At 34.4% G+C, this 18,508-nt stretch overlaps 1 protein-coding gene across 1 annotated transcript in view; it reads right to left on the reverse strand.

Moving 5' to 3' along the window:
* Positions 1-6,529: 6,529 nt before the first annotated feature.
* LOC133649543 (MAP3K7 C-terminal-like protein) overlaps positions 6,530-18,508 on the reverse strand; it is a 22,509-nt gene continuing 10,530 nt past the window's right edge. The window contains exons 2-5 of the mRNA XM_062046135.1: positions 16,637-16,756; positions 10,509-10,567; positions 10,309-10,424; positions 6,530-6,897 (exon numbers count right to left, since the gene is read on the reverse strand). Coding sequence (XP_061902119.1) covers positions 6,717-6,897; positions 10,309-10,424; positions 10,509-10,567; positions 16,637-16,712 — 432 coding nt within the window. The 5' untranslated portion in view covers positions 16,713-16,756 and the 3' untranslated portion in view covers positions 6,530-6,716. The remainder of the gene's footprint in view (positions 6,898-10,308; positions 10,425-10,508; positions 10,568-16,636; positions 16,757-18,508) is intronic.

Below are 18,508 nucleotides of genomic sequence, written 5' to 3' on the forward strand. Positions count from 1 at the left end.
ACTGGCAGCTCAGTTGCCAGAATTTTTCAATAAAAAAAGGTACCTTTTCTTATATACAGTAACTCGCTGTAAAACCAAACATAGTTTTTACGATAAAAAACTAGCAGCTCAGTCGCCAGAATTTTACTATTTCAAAAAGGTACTTTTAAAAAACATTCACAGTAATTTGCAGTAAAAACGATGGTAATTTTAAGATGGAAAACTAGCAGCTCAGTCGCCAACTGTTAAAAAGGTACCTTTTTTAATTTACAGTAAAAACTACCATTGTTTTTATGATAAAAAACTAGCAGTTGAGTTGCCTAAATTTTACTGTTTAAAGAAGTTTTTTTTTTTAATTTACAGTAATTTGCAGTAAAAACGACGGTAGTTTTTACGATAAAAAACTGGCAGCTCAGTCACCAGAATTTTACCATTTAAAAAGTACCTTTACATTTTTTTTTTACAATAAATCGCAGTAAAAAAGACAGTAGTTTTCACGATCAAAAACTGGCAGCTCAGTCGCCAAAATTTTACTGTTAAAAAAAGTGTTTTTTTAATTTACAGTCATTTGCAGTAAAAACGACAGTAGTTTTTACGATAAAAAACTAGCAGCTCAGTTGCCAGAATTTTACCATAAAGGTACGTTTTTTTTTACCATACAGTAATTCGTAGTAAAAACGACCGTAGTTTTTGAAAGTAAAAACTAGCAGCTGCTCAGTCGCGAAAATTTTACGATTAAAAAAAGGTACCTTTTTTTAAATTTACAGTAATTTGCAGTAAAATCAACCATAGTTTTTATGATAAAAAACTAGCAGCTCAGTCGCCAGAATTTGAACATTAAAAAAAGGTACTTTTTTAATTTACAGTAATTTGCAGTAGAAACGACCGTAGTTTTTACCCCAAAAAATGGCTGCTCAGTCGCCAAAATTTTACTGTTAAAAAAGTTACTTTTTTAAATTTACAGTAATCCGTAGTTTTTACGATAAAAAACTAGCCGCTCAGTTGCCATAAGTTTACTATTAAAAATGGTACCTTTTTTGATTTACAGTAATTCGCTGTAAAACGACCGTAGTTTTACGATAAAAAATACTGGCAGTTCAGTCGCCAGAATTTTAACATTAAAAAGTACCTTTTTTTAATTTACAGTAATTTGCAGTAAACACTGCCATAGTTTTTACGATAAAAAACTAGCAGCTCAGTCGCGAACAATTCACTATTAAATAGTTTTTATTTGTTTTTATTTACAGTAACTTGCAGTAAAATCGACCATAGTTTTTACGTCAAAAAACTGGCAGTTCAGTTGCCAGAATTTTACCATAAAAGTAACATGTGGCGTTTTTTTGTTTTTTTTTACAATACAGTAACTCGCTGTAAAAACGACGATAGTTTTCACGGTAAAAATCTGAAATCCCAATCCCCAGAACTTTATCATTAAAAAATATACCCTTTTTTTCCCGAAAAGTTCATTTTTTTTGTCCTCGTACGTACGGAAAAACAGGTTTTTTACGATGTTACACTTTCACGTGTTTACTCCGTAATGTTGGGTAATGATTGGTTGTTGTTATCGAGGTCTGTATCAGCAAGTTTGCACAAGTTTTTACGGTAAAAAACTAGCAGCTCAGTCGCCAGAATTTTACTGTTTAAATCTACGTAATTTTCAGTAAAAACGACCGAAGTTTTTATGATAAAAACTTTGGCTAAAAACACAAGAAATGTTTTTAAAAAAAAAAAATAAAAATAAAAAACGGCAGCTTGTTTTTTCTGATTTATTTATTTAATTATTATGATTTTGTTTCTTTTTTTTGTCACTTATTGGGGGTGGGAGAAAGAAGAAAAAAAACATTTGATGTTTTTGACTGTTCCTGTCAATTTTGTGGCTAAAAACACAAGAAACAATTGTTTAGGGAAAAAAAATACAAAAATAAAAATGGCAGCTTTTTTGTTTTTTCTGATTTATTTATTTGTTATTTAATATTATGCATTTGTTTTTGTTACTTGTTGGGGGTGGGGGAAAGAATAACAATTTATGTGTTTGATTGTTCCTGTTACTTATGTGGCTAGTAACACAATAATCAAAACAACAACAACAACAACAAAAACCGGGCAACTATTTTTTTCTGATTTACTTATTTAATTATTATAATTATTTATTAGTATGATTTTTTCCCCCCTTATTTTACTTGTTGGGGTGGGAAGAAAAATAGAAAAGCATTTGATTTGTTTGACTGTTCCTGTCACTTACATGACTAAAAACACAATAAACAACAATGACAACAAAACCGGGCAACTCATATTTTTTTCTGATTTATTTATTTAATTATTATTATTTATTACTAAGATTTTTTTTTCTTTTTTTGTCAGTTGTTGGGGTTGGTGGAAATAAGAAAAGCTAAAAACACAATAAACAAATAAAACAACAACAAAAAACAAACAAACAAAAAAACGGCAGCTTGTTTTCTGATTTATTTATTTCATTATTATTCATTATTATGAATTTTTTTAGTCACTTGTTGGGTGTGGGGGTGAGAAAAACATTGGATGTGTTTGACTGTTCCTGTCAATTTTGTGGCTAAAAACACAATAAACAAATTTAAAAAAAAACAACAAACAAAAAAACCAAAAAAAACGGCAGCTTGTTTTTCTTCTGATTTATTTATTTAATTATTATTCATTATTATTAATTTATTTTGTTACTTGTTGGGGGTTAGGAGAAAAGAAAAACATTTGATGTGTTTGACTGTTCCTGTCAATTTTGTGGCTAAAAACACAATAAACAAACAAACAAAAAAAGGGCAACTCATATTTTTTTCCTGATTTACTTATTTATTTATTAATAATTATTATTATGATTTTGTTTCTTTTTTTTGTTACTTGTGGGGTGGGGGAAATAAAAGCATTTGATGTGTTGGACTGTTTCTGTCATTTTTGTGGCTAAAAACACAATAAAGAAATGTTTAAAAACAAACAAACCAACAAAAAAAACTGCAGCTGGTCTTTTTTCTGATTTACTTATTTAATTATTATTTTTTTGTTACTTGTTGGGGTGGGGAGATAAGAAAAGCATTTGCTGCGTTTGACTGTTCCTGTCAATTTTGTGGCTAAAACACAATAAACAAATGTTTAAAAACAAACAAACATACAAAAAAATACAAAAAACGGGAGCTTGTCTTTTTTCTGATTTATTTATTTATTTCATTATTATTTATTATTATGATTTTTTTTTTTTGTTACTTGTTGGGGGTAGGGAGGAAAGAAAAGCATTTGATGTGTTTGACTGTTCCTGTCACTTTTGTGGCTTAAAACACAAACAAACAAAAAACAAAACAAAACAACAACAAAAAACGGGCAACTCATATTTTTTTTATATTTTCTTTATTATTATTGTTATTTATTGTTATGATTTTTTTTTGTCACTTGTTGGGGGTTAGGGGAATAGAAAACATTTGATGTTTGACTGTTCCTGTCAATTTTGTGGCTAAAAACACAATAAACACGTTTAAAAAAAAGAGAGAAAAAAAAAGGCAACTCATATTTTTTTCCTGATTTACTTATTTAGTTATTATTAATTATTATTATGATTTTGTTTCTTTTTACTTGTGGGGTGGGGGAAATAAAAGCATTTGATGTGTTGGACTGTTCCTGTCAATTTTGTGGCTAAAACACAATAAACAAATGTTTGAAAACAAACAAACATACAAAAAAACCAAAAAACGGGAGCTTGTCTTTTTTCTGATTTATTTATTTATTTCATTATTATTTATTATTATGATTTTTTTTTTTTGTTACTTGTTGGGGGTAGGGAGGAAAGAAAAGCATTTGATGTGTTTGACTGTTCCTGTCACTTTTGTGGCTTAAAACACAAACAAACAAAAAACAAAACAAAACAACAACAAAAAACGGGCAACTCATATTTTTTTTATATTTTCTTTATTATTATTGTTATTTATTGTTATGATTTATTTTTTTTTTGTCACTTGTTGGGGGTGGGGGAAATAAGAAAAGCATTTGATGTTTGACTGTTCCTGTCAATTTTGTGGCTAAAAACACAATAAACACATTTTAAAAAAAGAGAGAAAAAAAAGGCAACTCATATTTTTTTCCTGATTTACTTATTTATTTATTAATAATTGTTATTATGATTTTGTTTCTTTTTTTTTTGTGTTACTTGTGGGGTGGGGAGATAAGAAAAGCATTTGATGCGTTTGACTGTTCCTGTCAATTTTGTGGCTAAAACACAATAAAGAAATGTTTAAAAACAAACAAACATACAAAAAAAACAAAAAACGGGAGCTTGTCTTTTTTCTGATTTATTTATTTATTTCATTATTATTTATTATTATGATTTTTTTTTTTGTTACTTGTTGGGGGTAGGGAGGAAAGAAAAGCATTTGATGTGTTTGACTGTTCCTGTCACTTTTGTGGCTTAAAACACAAACAAAAAACAAAACAAAACAACAACAAAAAACGGGCAACTCATATTTTTTTTATATTTTCTTTATTATTATTGTTATTTATTGTTATGATTTTTTTTTTTTTTTGGTCACTTGTTGGGGGTGGGGGAAATAAGAAAAGCATTTCATGTTTGACTGTTCCTGTCAATTGTGTGGCTAAAAACACAATAAACACATTTTAAAAAAAGAGAGAGAAAAAAAGGCAACTCATATTTTTTTCCTGATTTACTTATTTAGTTATTATTAATTATTATTATGATTTTGTTTCTTTTTACTTGTGGGGTGGGGGAAATAAAAGCATTTGATGTGTTGGACTGTTCCTGTCAATTTTGTGGCTAAAACACAATAAACAAATGTTTGAAAACAAACAAACATACAAAAAAAACAAAAAACGGGAGCTTGTCTTTTTTCTGATTTATTTATTTATTTCATCATTATTTATTATTATGATTTTTTTTTTTTGTTACTTGTTGGGGGTAGGGAGGAAAGAAAAGCATTTGATGTGTTTGACTGTTCCTGTCACTTTTGTGGCTTAAAACACAAACAAACAAAAAACAAAACAAAACAACAACAAAAAATGGGCAACTCATATTTTTTTATATTTTCTTTATTATTATTGTTATTTATTGTTATGATTTTTTTTTTTTTTTTGTCACTTGTTGGGGGTTAGGGGAAAAGAAAACATTTGATGTGTTTGACTATTCCTGTCAATTTTGTGGCTAAAAACACAATAAACAAACAAACAAAAAAAGGGCAACTCATATTTTTTTCCTGATTTACTTATTTAGTTATTATTCATTATTATTATGATTTTGTTTCTTTTTACTTGTTGGGGTGGGGGAAATAAAAGCATTTGATGTGTTGGACTCTTCCTGTCATTTTTGTGGCTAAAAACACAATGAAGAAATGTTTAAAAACAAACAAACCAACAAAAAAAACTGCAGCTGGTCTTTTTTCTGATTTACTTATTTAATAAAAAATTTTTTGTTACTTGTTGGGGGTAGGGGGGAAAGAAAAGCATTTGATGTGTTTGACTGTTCCTGTCACTTTTGTGGCTAAAAACACAAACAAACAAAAAACAAAACAAAACAACAACAAAAACGGGCAACTCATATTTTTTTATATTTTTTTTTTTATTATTATTATTATTATTATTATTATTATTTATTGCTATGATTTTTTCCCTTTTTTTATCACTTGTTGGGGGTGGGGGAAATAAGAAAAGCATTTGATGTGTTTGACTGTTCCTGTCACTTTTGTGGCTAAAAACACAAACAAACAAAAAACAAAACAAAACAACAACAAAAACGGGCAACTCATATTTTTTTATATTTTTATTATTATTATTATTATTATTATTATTATTATTATTATTATTATTATTATTATTTTCCTTTTTTTTATCACTTGTTGGGGGTGGGGGAAATAAGAAAAGCATTTGATGTGTTTGACTGTTCCTGTCACTTTTGTGGCTAAAAACACAAACAAACAAAAACAAAACAAAACAACAACAAAAACGGGCAACTCATATTTTTTTATATTTTTATTATTATTATTATTATTATTATTTATTGTTATGATTTTTTTTCTTTTTTTTATCACTTGTTGGGGGTGGGGGAAATAAGAAAAGCATTTGATGTTTGACTGTTCCCGTCAATTGTGTGGCTAAAAGCACAATAAACACATTTAAAAAAAAGAGAGAAAAAAAATGCCAACTCATATTTTTTTCTGATTTACTTATTGAATTATTATTATTATGATTTTTTCCCCCCTTTTGTTCCCAGAATTTCACCATAAAAACAACAGTGCTACTTTATTTTTTCGTTTGTATTTTTCTTCTAATTTTACAATAATTCGCTGTTAAATGATAGAATTAATGGTAAAAAAAATAAAAAAAAATAAAAAAAAAAGAGGCAATTTTATCCTTCAAAATAAAAGCGATGTCGGTGCAAAAATTGCAGTAACACACTAAAAAAAAAAAAAAAAAAAAAAAAAAAACGGAAAATTTGAAAATAGAAGCTCACTTTTGCTGTAAAAATAGCAGTGGTACGGTTTTTCTTTTTATTCGGTATAAAATAACGTGAAATTTTGCGGTGGAACTCGTGTGTTTTTGCAGAAATGAGCCTTTGAAAGAAGTAACTTCCAGGAGGACGTCGGGACTTCGTCACGGCAACGCCACAAACACAACCGGGGGAAATATCAGCCAGCGTGCGGCTCGAACAGTTTCTCTGCCGGATGTCGGGGTCGGAATCTCCCGGAGGGGGTGGGGGGGGGGTGGGTTAAAGGTCACGAGGAGTCGGGCCTCCTCCACCCGCCCACGCCGAGCCTCCGCAGCTGCCGGGCGTGCTCCTCGTGGGCCGTCACCAGCGTGCGGTTCTCCTCCGCCAGGCGGCGGGACTCCTCCTCCAGGCGGGCGATCTCCAGGGCCACCTTCTCGTCCTCCACCAGCTCGGCCAGCAGCCGACACCTGACCGCCGGGGGAGGGGGGAGGAGCCTGTTAGCGTGCACGCTAACAGCAAAGGACCGACTACAAGCCCCGACTAGTCGGGTTGCTTTTTTTTTGGGTAGCACACTCGACGAGCAGGACCCGCCGCATTCCCGCCGAAAGCCCTGAGTCACGCTCGGGCTGCTTTTTCTTGGGCCGGCCCGCTTCGACGGGTATGACACGCTACGTGGCGGATAGCAAAAGTGCATTGTTTACCTTTACAGCCTCCTCGCAGTCGGAATGAGTCACGAGGGGGGCGGAGTCAACTTCCTGGACTTTGACTGAACAACTGTGTGTGTGTGTGTGTGTGTGTGTGTGTGTGTGTGTGTCAGGTTACAGTGTACTGTAAATAAATAACGTGTGTGTCTATTAAAAGACTTCGATGGGAGCGGGGTGTGTCACTTGTCGTTTGTTTACATCGAGATGACAGATTGTGCTATTTGTGTACGTTTGAAGCGTGTCGATACTTTTTCCTCTCTCACAGTCATTATTCTAAGTCATTGAACGTGCAAACAGGCTTTTGTGTATTTGTTGTGCCGACAAATAAATAACTAGGGAACTCACACAGAAATTTGTGGGAAATTGTCCAGTAAACTATGTGTGTGACCTTGAAGGTTGGCACTGTAGGAGATGGACTACTCCCCTTTGTCTTATCTTTAGTGGAACAATGAGGCCGTGTTCCTTTCCGGACAGGTGGGGGCTTCCTTTCTGTGTAAGAAGTGGGCTATTCAGTTTGAGGGTCAGAACTACTTAGGAAGCCGGTATGAATGTATTGGTCTGGGTTGTTCTCCTGAAATTTTCAGTAAAACTTGATGATATTCCTACTCTGTCCTGGTGATCCTTTTTACTCAGCATATATGTCATCCAAAAGAACTTGGGATTGACCAGTAACTTAAACTCCCTTGGAGGAAGAACTGGTCCGACGCAACACATGCCAACGTTAGCATGACAACATCCGAAAAGTTAGCATACTTCTAAGTAGGTGCCAAGTATCAAACTCCGTAATTTTTAGGTTTAAAAACGAATTGAATTTGCAAACATGCTAGCATAAAACGTTAGCGTGCTAAAGTTAGCATGATGCGATCGGAAAAGTTGGGATACTCCCAAGAAGGTGCCAAGTATCAAAATACATGAATTTTATGTTTGAACAAGTAAAATTGACAAACATGGTAGTACAACACATTAGCATGGAAAAAAATCTGAAAAGTTAGCATACTTCTAAGAAGGTGCCAAGTATCAAAATCCATAAATTTTAGGTTTAAACGAATAACATTTGCAGAAATGATAGCATAACATATTAGCATGCTAACTTTAGCATGATTCAATCAGAAAAGTTGGCATACTTCTTAGAAGGTGCCAAGTTTCAAAATTAATGTATTTTAGGTTTAAATGAATCCAATTAGTAAAAATGCTAGCATAAAAAATCAGCATACTAATGTTAGCATGATAAAATCCGAAAAGTTAGCATACTTCTAAGAAGGTGCCAAGTATCAAAATGTATGTATTTTAGGTTTAAATTAATCAAATTAGCAAAAATGCTAGCATAAAAAAATTGCATACTAACGTTAGCATGATAAAATCAGAAAATTTAGCATACTTCTAAGAAGGTGCCAAGTATCAAAATCCATAAATTTTAGGTTTAAACGAATAACATTTGCAGAAATGATAGCATAACATATTAGCATGCTAACTTTAGCATGATTCAATCAGAAAAGTTGGCATACTTCTTAGAAGGTGCCAAGTTTCAAAATTAATGTATTTTAGGTTTAAATGAATCCAATTAGTAAAAATGCTAGCATAAAAAATTAGCATACTAATGTTAGCATGATAAAATCAGAAAAGTTAGCATACTTCTAAGAAGGTGCCAAGTATCAAAATCCGTAAATTTTAAGTTTAAACAAATAACATTTGAAAAAATGCTGGCATAAACCATTGACATGCTAACGTTAGCATGACACAATCAGAAAAGTTAGCATATTTCTAAGACGGTGCCAAGTATCAAAATGTATGTATTTTAGGTTTAAATGAATCAAATTAGCAAACATGCTAGCATAAAAAAATTGCATACTAACGTTGGCATGGTAAAATCAGAAAAGTTAGCATACTTCTAAGAAGGTGCCAAGTATCAAAATCCATAAATTTTAGGTTTAAACGAATAACATTTGCAGAAATGATATCATAAAATATTAGCATGCTAACTTTAGCATGATACAATCAGAAAAGTTAGCATACTTCTTAGAAGGTGCCAAGTTTCAAAATGAATGTATTTTAGGTTTAAATGAATCCAATTAGTAAAAATGCTGGCATAAAAAATTAGCATACTAATGTTAGCATGATAAAATCCAAAAAGTTAGCATACTTCCAAGAAGGTGCCAAGTATCAAAATGTATGTATTTTAGGTTTAAATTAATCAAATTAGCAAAAATGCTAGCATAAAAAAATTGCATACTAACGTTAGCATGATAAAATCAGAAAATTTAGCATACTTCTAAGAAGGTGCCAAGTATCAAAATCCATAAATTTTAGGTTTAAACGAATAACATTTGCAGAAATGATAGCATAACATATTAGCATGCTAACTTTAGCATGATACAATCAGAAAAGTTAGCATACTTCTTAGAAGGTGCCAAGTTTCAAAATTAATGTATTTTAGGTTTAAATGAATCCAATTAGTAAAAATGCTAGCATAAAAAATTAGCATACTAATGTTAGCATGATAAAATCAGAAAAGTTAGCATACTTCTAAGAAGGTGCCAAGTATCAAAATCCATAAATTTTAAGTTAAAACAAATAACATTTGAAAAAATGCTGGCATAAACCATCGACATGCTAACGTTAGCATGACACAATCAGAAAAGTTAGCATATTTCTAAGACGGTGCCAAGTATCAAAATGTATATATTTTAGGTTTAAATGAATCAAATTAGCAAAAATGCTAGCATAAAAAAATTGCATACTAACGTTAGCATGATACAATCAGAAAATTTAGCATACTACTAAGAAGGTGCCAAGTATCAAAATCCATAAATTGTAGGTTTAAATGAATAAAATTAGCAAAAATGCCAGCATAAAAAATTTGCATACTAACGTTAGCATGATAAAATCTTGCTAACGATAAAAAAAGTCCATGAAGTTTAGGTTTAAACAAATAAACTGAGCAAAAAAAGCTAGTATTAAAAGTTAGCATGCTAACGTTAGCATTGTGTTAGCTTAATTTTAAAATAAAAAATAAACAATTTTTGTTAGCTAAAATGCTAGTGTAATACGTTAGCAGGCAAAGGTTAGCATGCTAACTTTTTTTTTTTTTTTTTTAAACTTACATTAATTAATTATACTTCTAAGCAACAATTTTGATCATAGCCAAAATGCTAACTGTGCGAAATGTTGATTTACTTGCGCTCCTCCAGAACGGCGATGTCGTGCTTGACTTGGTGGAACTCCCGGGCCATCCTGCAGTGTTCCTTGTACACGTGCACGCTCTCTTTCAGGGACACGCACGGCGCCACCGGCTGCTCGGCGCAAGACAAAAAACACTCAAATCGTAAAAATCCCAACGGTAGCATTTGGCTAATGACCGTGCGTGGACATGCTACCTGCAGTCGCTGTTCCACATCGGGGAAAGTCTGAGAGAGTTCATCCGCATTTTGTGCATCTGTCAACAACAACACCCATATGTCAAGATCACAAATATTGGCCTGAAAGGTTTGCACGTTAATGTTAGCATGCTAACGGTTAGCATGCGCTAACGTCCAAGTTATAAGACTGGGCTGTAAGCTTGTAAAATTATCTAAAAATCTTAGCATGCTAACAGTTAGCAACTTATCTAATTATCTAAACATGCTAGCATGCTAATGATAGCATGCTAACGGCTAATGGCTTGCTAACAGTTAGCAAATGTCAAGTACCAAGTTCTGAGACTCTAAAGTGTACGGCTGAAAAATTGGCATAAAATGTTAGCACGTTAATGTTGGCATGCTAACAGTTAGCATGTGTTAACTAAGCTGTAAGCTTGTAAAATTATCTAAAAACCTTAGCATGCTAACAGTTAGCAAATGTCAGGTACCAAGTTACGAGACTGAGGTGTACGGCTGAAAAATTGGCCTAAAATGTTTGCCGGTTAATGTTGGCATGCTAACAGTTAGCATGTGTTAACTACCAAATAATATGACTCTGAGCTGTAAGCTTGTAAAATGATCTAAACATGTTAGCATGCTAGTTATAGCATGCTAACATACTGACAATGTCTTCCTAACATTTAGCAAATGTCAAGTACCAAGTTCTGAGACCCTAAAGTGTACGGCTGAAAAATTGGCTTAAAAGATTTGCACGCTAATGTTAGCATGCTAACAGGTAGCATGTGTTAACTACTAAGTTATATACGACTCTGAGCTGTAAGCTTGTAAAATTATCTAAAAAAATCTTAGGATGCTAACAGTTAGCAAGTGTCAAGTACCAAGTTATGAGACTGAAGTGAATGGCTGAAAAATTGGCATGAAATGTTAGCACGTTAATGTTGGCATGCTAACAGTTAGCATGTGTTAACTACCAAGTTTATAAGACTTAAGCTGTAAGCTTGTTAAATTATCAAAAAATCTTAGCATGCTAACAGTTAGCAAACGTCAAGTACCAAGTTACGAGACTGAGGTGTAGGGCTGAAAAATTGGCCTAAAAGGTTAGCACGTTAATGTCGGCATGCTAACAGTTAGCATGTGTTAACTACCAAGTTATATGACTCTGAGCTGTAAGCTTGTAAAAGTATCTAAACATGTTAGCATTCTATTGATAGCGTGCTAGCATACTGACGACGGCATGCTAACTGTTAGCAAATGTCAAGTCCCAAGTTATGTGTACGGCTGAAAAGTTGGCTTAAAAGATTTGCACGCTAATGTTAGCATGCTAACAGTTAGCATGTGTTAACTACTAAGTTATATACGACTCTGAGATGTAAGCTTGTAAAATTATCTAAAAAAATCTTAGGATGCTAACCGTTAGCAAATGTCAAGTACCAAGTTATGAGACTGAGGTGAATGGCTGAAAAATTGGCATGAAATGTTAGCACGTTAATGTTGGCATGCTAACAGTTAGCATTTGTTAAGTGCCAAGTTATACGACTCTGAGCTGTAAGCTTGTAAAATTATCTACAAATCTTAGCATGCTAACAGTTAGCAAATGTCAAGTACCAAGTTATGAGACTGAGGTGTATGGCTGAAAAATTGGCCTAAAAAGTTTGCACGTTAATGTTGGTATGCTAACAGTTAGCATGTGTTAACTACCAAATAATATGACTCTGAGCTGTAAGCTTGTAAAATGATCTAAACATGTTAGCATGCTAGTTATAGCATGCTAACATACTGACAATGTCTTGCTAACATTTAGCAAATGTCAAGTACCAAGTTCTGAGACTCTAAAGTGTACGGCTGAAAAATTGGCATAAAAGATTTGCACGCTAATGTTAGCATGCTAACAGTTAGCATGTGTTAACCACTAAGTTATATACGACTCTGAGCTGTAAGCTTGTAAAATTATCTAAAAAAATCTTAGGATGCTAACAGTTAGCAAATGTCAAGTACCAAGTTATGAGACTGAGGTGAATGGCTGAAAAATTGGCATGAAATGTTAGCACGTTAATGTTGGCATGCTAACAGTTAGCATTTGTTAAGTGCCAAGTTATACGACTCTGAGCTGTAAGCTTGTAAAATTATCTACAAATCTTAGCATGCTAACAGTTAGCAAATGTCAAGTACCAAGTTATGAGACTGAGGTGAATGGCTGAAAAATTGGCATGAAATGTTAGCACGTTAATGTTGGTATGCTAACAGTTAGCATGTGTTAACTACCAAGTTTATAAGACTGAGCTGTAAGCTTGTTAAATTATCAAAAAAATCTTAGCATGCTAACAGTTAGCAAAGGTCAAGTACCAAGTTACGAGACTGAGGTGTAGGGCTGAAAAATTGGCCTAAAAGGTTAGCACGTTAATGTCGGCATGCTAGCAGTTAGCATGTGTTAACTACCAAGTTATATGACTCTGAGCTGTAAGCTTGTAAAATTATCTAAACATGTTAGCATTCTATTGATAGCGTGCTAGCATACTGACGACGGCATGCTAACTGTTAGCAAATGTCAAGTCCCAAGTTATGTGTACGGCTGAAAAGTTGGCTTAAAAGATTTGCACGCTAATGTTAGCATGCTAACAGTAGGCACGTGGTAACTACCAAGTTATGTGACTCTGAGCTCTAAGTTTGTAAAATTATTTGAAAAAGTTGGCACGCTAACAATAGCATGCTAGCATACTGACAATGGCATGCCAAGTTATGTGACTCTGGGGGGTACGGCCGAAAAAACTGGCTGGAAAAAGTGTTAGCATGTGTCATGCTAACTGTTAGCATGACACAAAAACGAACCCAACTGTGGCCTCAAAAGGGGTGTTCCTAATGAAGTGTCCCGTCAGTGTGAACAGCGAGCTAACGAGAGCACGTACGAGCAGAGAGGGAATCGAACAGGCGGCCCTACGTGCCTCGCCAGTAATTCCTCACCCTGGCATGACGCAACCGGCTAAAAACGGCCTGCGGCAATCGCGGACGTTAATAATAAAACCCTTCTGCCGCTTCAGGTTGGAGCGACTCGGGACAAGAACCGGGTCACTTCTGGACAGGACGGGCGAGGAGGGGAGACCGAACGGAGCCAGAAGTCGGCTGAGGGATCTCCTCAGCACCAGCGCTCGTAAAAATAGGTCCGGGCTCTAAAAGCTGAACGGCGAACTTGACCCCGCAGAAAACATCCCGCCAGAGAGCCCGTCAGTGGCGGACACTCGTCACGCATGCCGGCAGACGACCACAATGTTCTGGATTGGGTCATGCATTCCGCTACGGGAGTGAAAGCACAGCGGGTGTGGAGCCCAGACCTGCACCCTGTGGAGTCTAGAAGGAAACTAAGTGTCTGAAAAGGCTAGACCGAAGTAGATATGCTAATATAAGCATGACAACAGGTCAGGTGTCAAAAGCCATGATTTTTAGGTTTAAAGGAAGGAAATTAGCTAAAATGCTAATTAGCATTATGCTAATTAGCATGCTATCCTAACGTTAGCATGATAACGTACGACAGGTTAGCAAACTTCTAAGACCTTGCAAAGTGTCAAAAGCCACGATTTTTAGGTTTAAACAAAGGACATTAGCTAAAATGCTAGCATAATAAGTTAGCATGCTAACATTTGCATGCTAACATAAATTAAATCAACATACTTTACTATCAAATATCAAAAGCCATGGTTTTAAGGTTTAAATGAAGGAAATTAGCTACAATGCAAATTAGCATTATGCTAATTAGCATGCTATCCTAATGTTAGCACGATAACGTAGGAAAGGTTAGCAAACTTCTAAGACCGCGCAAAGTGTCAAAAGCCACGATTTTTAGGTTTAAACAAATGACATTAACTAAAATGCTAGCATTATAAGTTAGCATGCTAACATTTACATGCTAACATAAGACAAATCAACATACTTTAGTATCAAATATCAAAAGCCATGATTTTTAGGTTTAAACGAAGGAATTTAGTTACAATGCTAATTAGCATTATGCTAATTAGCATGCTATCCTAATGTTAGCATGATAACGTAAGAAAGGTTAGCAAACGTCTAAGACCGCGCAAAGTGTCAAAAGCCACGATTTTCAGGTTTGAACAAATGACATTACCTAAAATGCTAGCATAATAAGTTAGCATGCTAAAATTTGCATGCTAACATAAGACAAATCAACATACTTTAGTATCAAATATCAAAAGCCATGATTTTTAGGTTTAAACGAAGGAATTTAGTTACAATGCTAATTAGCATTATGCTAGTTAGCATGCTATCCTAATGTTAGCACGATAACGTAGGAAAAGGTTAGCAAACTTCTAAGACCACGCAAAGTGTCAAAAGCCACGATTTTTAGGTTTAAACAAATGACATTAACTAAAATGCTAGAATAATAAGTTAGCATGCTAACATTTGCATGCTAACATAAGATAAATTAACATACTTTAGTATCAAATATCAAAAGCCATGATTTTTAGGTTTAAACGGAGGAAATTAGCTAAAATGCTAATTAGCATCATGCTAATTGGCATGATGCTAATTAGCATGCTATCCTAATGCTAGCATGCTAACGTAGGAAAGGTTAGCAAACTTCTAAGACTGCGCAAAGTGTCAAAAGCCATGATTTTTAGTTTTAAACGGAGGAAATTAGCTACAATGGTAATTAGCATTATGCTAATTAGCATGCTAGCATGCAAACATAAACATGCACACAGTTAGCATGTTTCAAATACCAAGTTACACGACTGTAAAGTGTATAGCTGCGGAATTAGACAAAAAAAACGTAAAATTAGGAAATCCCCTGAAGAGCAGATGAGAATCTGCAAAACAGGCTTGTAGGGATGAAATAGCCTCTGTGTTTTTTCCTGACCTAACATATATGTATTTATATATATATATATATATATGTATATATATATATATATATATATATATATATATATATATATATATATATATATATATATATATATATATATATATATATATATATATATATATATAGCCCAAATTTTTTTTAACCCAATGCGGCCCCCGGGTGAAAAAGTTTAGGGACCTAATAATAAGTTAGCATGCTAATTAGCATTATGCTAATTAGCATGCTGGCACCCAAACATAAACATGCACACAGTTAGCATGTTTCAAATAGCAAGTTTTATGCTTGTAAAGTGTATGGCTGCGGAATTAGACAAAAAAAAATGTGAATCATTTTGCAATGCAGTCTGCTGAAAATGATGGAAAGCGCCGCTCTACATAGCAACTGACGCTTTGGTCAAAGTTGCAATTACCCCAGAACACATTTTAAGATATTCAACACTCTACTGCCACCTGGTAGAGATAACTCGGAGTAGTCTAAACAAAGGGAGTGGGGGCGAGGGACAGAGGGAAGATCACGGGACGATCTGGACCGGGCTGGGGAACGCTGGTGTGCTAGATTGGTCTCACGTTTGTCCTCTGAGTTTGGAGAATAAACCACAAAATACCAATTACTGCCTGTTGATTAAATATATAAACATCAGCTTATTGCCATAAAAAGAATCTGGGAGAGACTAGCAATTTGAATTCCCCATTGGAGGAACGCTGGTCGACGCAACACCCAAAATGTGTCACGTTTCATGTGTCAGGTTAACTCTGTCAAAACTTTGACAAACACGTCATTAAAAAGATCTAAATAAGCACAAAAAAAATTGGATAATAGTGCTGGAAAACTCTGCAGTGATCCGATATTAAAAATAATAATAATAACTTTAGATTTATAATGCACTTTTAGAGCGGTGATGTCACAATGGAGCTTTGAGGGCGCCCAGTTTGTAGCGTACAGAAATAGAGGGAACACCTGTCTCACATGAAGAATGAATGCATTTGAAGTGGCGGGGGGGATGGGGGGGTGGGGGAGGGTCCGGGGGGTGCATGAGTGGTCCATTTTGGTGAGAAGAATGCTGTGCATGCTTTCCACACATACTGGAAAGACAGCGAGAGGAGGCCTGAAGGCTTTGGGCGGTCTTAAATGATCAACCTAAAATAAGTTGTTATCAGCATTTTGATATAGTGGGCGACAGCTGTGTGTGTGTGTGTGTGTGTGTGTGTGTGTGTGTGTGTGTGTGTGTGTGTGTGTGTGTGTGTGTGTGTGTGTGTGTGTGTGTGTGTACCTGATGTGCCGTCAAGGCTGAAGGAGATCCGGACTTCAGGTGTATCAGGAGACACTCGTCTGGCTGACGTGATCATTTAACCCGGGGGTGTCCTAACTTTTGTCCACTGAGGGCCGCACACTGAAAAGTCAAAACATGCGTCGACCATTTTGATATTTCTCGTTTTCAAAAACAACACAATAATAGTCAAAAAACATTTTTTAAATAAGTCTTATATAATTTGTTATTATTATTATTTATAAACGCTTAAATCTCGAGCTCAACTTCAGGTTTATTTGTCAAAATTAGGGATGCCGATAAATGCGTTAAAATGTAATATCGGAAATTATCGGTATCGTTTTTTTTTATTATCTGTATCGTTTTTTTTTTTGTTTGTTTGTTTTTTGTTTTTTTAATTAAATCAACATAAAAAACACGAGATACACTTACAATTAGTGCACCAACCCAAAAAACCTCCCTCCCCCCATTTCTTTCTGTTATCAATATTCTGCTTCCTACATTATATATCAATATATATCAATACAGTCTGCAAGGGATACAGTCCGTAAGCACACATGATTGTGCGTGCTGCTGCTCCACTAATAGTACTAACCTTTAACACTTCATTTGACTCATTTTCATTCATTACTAGTTTCTATGTAACTGTTTTTATATTGTTTTACTTTCTTTTTTATTCAAGAAAATGTTTTAAATTTAGTTATCTCATTTTATTATTTTTTTTAAAAAAAGTACCTTATCTTCACCATACCTGGTTGTCCAAATTAGGCATAATAATGTGTTAATTCCACAACTGCATATATCGGTTGATATCGGTATCGGTTGATATTGGGAACAGGTGGGTGCCATGATTGGGTATAAAAGCAGCTTCCAAACAAGGACGGGGCGAAGGTCACCACTTTGTCAACAAATGCCTGAGCAAATTGTTAAAGAACAACATTTCTCAACCAGCTATTGCAAGGAATTTAGGAATTTCACCATCTACGCTCCGCAATATCATCAGAGAATGTGGAGAAATCACTGCACGTAAGCCATGATATTACACACCTTGGATACCTCAGGCGGTACTGCGTCAAAAAGCCACATCAGTGTGTAAAGGATATCACCACATGGGCTCAGGAACACTTCAGAAACCCCACTGTCCGTAACAACAGTTGGTCGCTACATCTGTAAGTGCAAGTTAAAACCCCACTATGCGAAGCCAAAGCCATTTATCAACAACACCCAGAAACGCCGCCGGCTTCGCTGGGCCCCAGCGCATCCAAGATGGATTGATGCAAAGTAGAAAAGTGTTCCGTGGTCTGACGAGTCCACATTTCCAATTGTTTTTAGAAACTGTGGACGTCGCCAAAGAGGAAAAGAACCATCCGGATTGTTCTAGTGCAGGGGTCAGCAACCTTTTTGAAAGCAAGAGCTACTTCTTGGGTAGTGATTCATGCGAAGGGCTACCAGTTTGATACACACTTCAATAAATTGCCAGAAATAGACAATTTGCTCAATTTACCTTTAACTCTATGTTATTATTAATAATTAATGATATTTACACTTAATTGAACGGTTTAAAAGAGGAGAAAACACGAAAAAAATGACAATTACATTTTGAAACATAGTTTATTTTCAATTTCGACTCTTTAAAATTCAAAATTCAACCGCAAAAAAGAGGAGAAAAACTAACAAATTCGAATCTTTTTGAAAAAATTAAAAAAATAATTTATGGAACATCAATAGTAATTTTTCCTGATTAAGATTAATTTTAGAATTTTGATGACATGTTTTAAATAGGTTAAAATCCAATCTGCACTTTGTTAGAATATATAACAAATTGAACCAAGCTATATTTCTAACAAAGACAAATCATTATTTCTTCTAGATTTT

This window comes from Entelurus aequoreus, linkage group LG05, assembly GCF_033978785.1.
Source record: "Entelurus aequoreus isolate RoL-2023_Sb linkage group LG05, RoL_Eaeq_v1.1, whole genome shotgun sequence".
NCBI lineage: Eukaryota > Metazoa > Chordata > Actinopteri > Syngnathiformes > Syngnathidae > Entelurus > Entelurus aequoreus.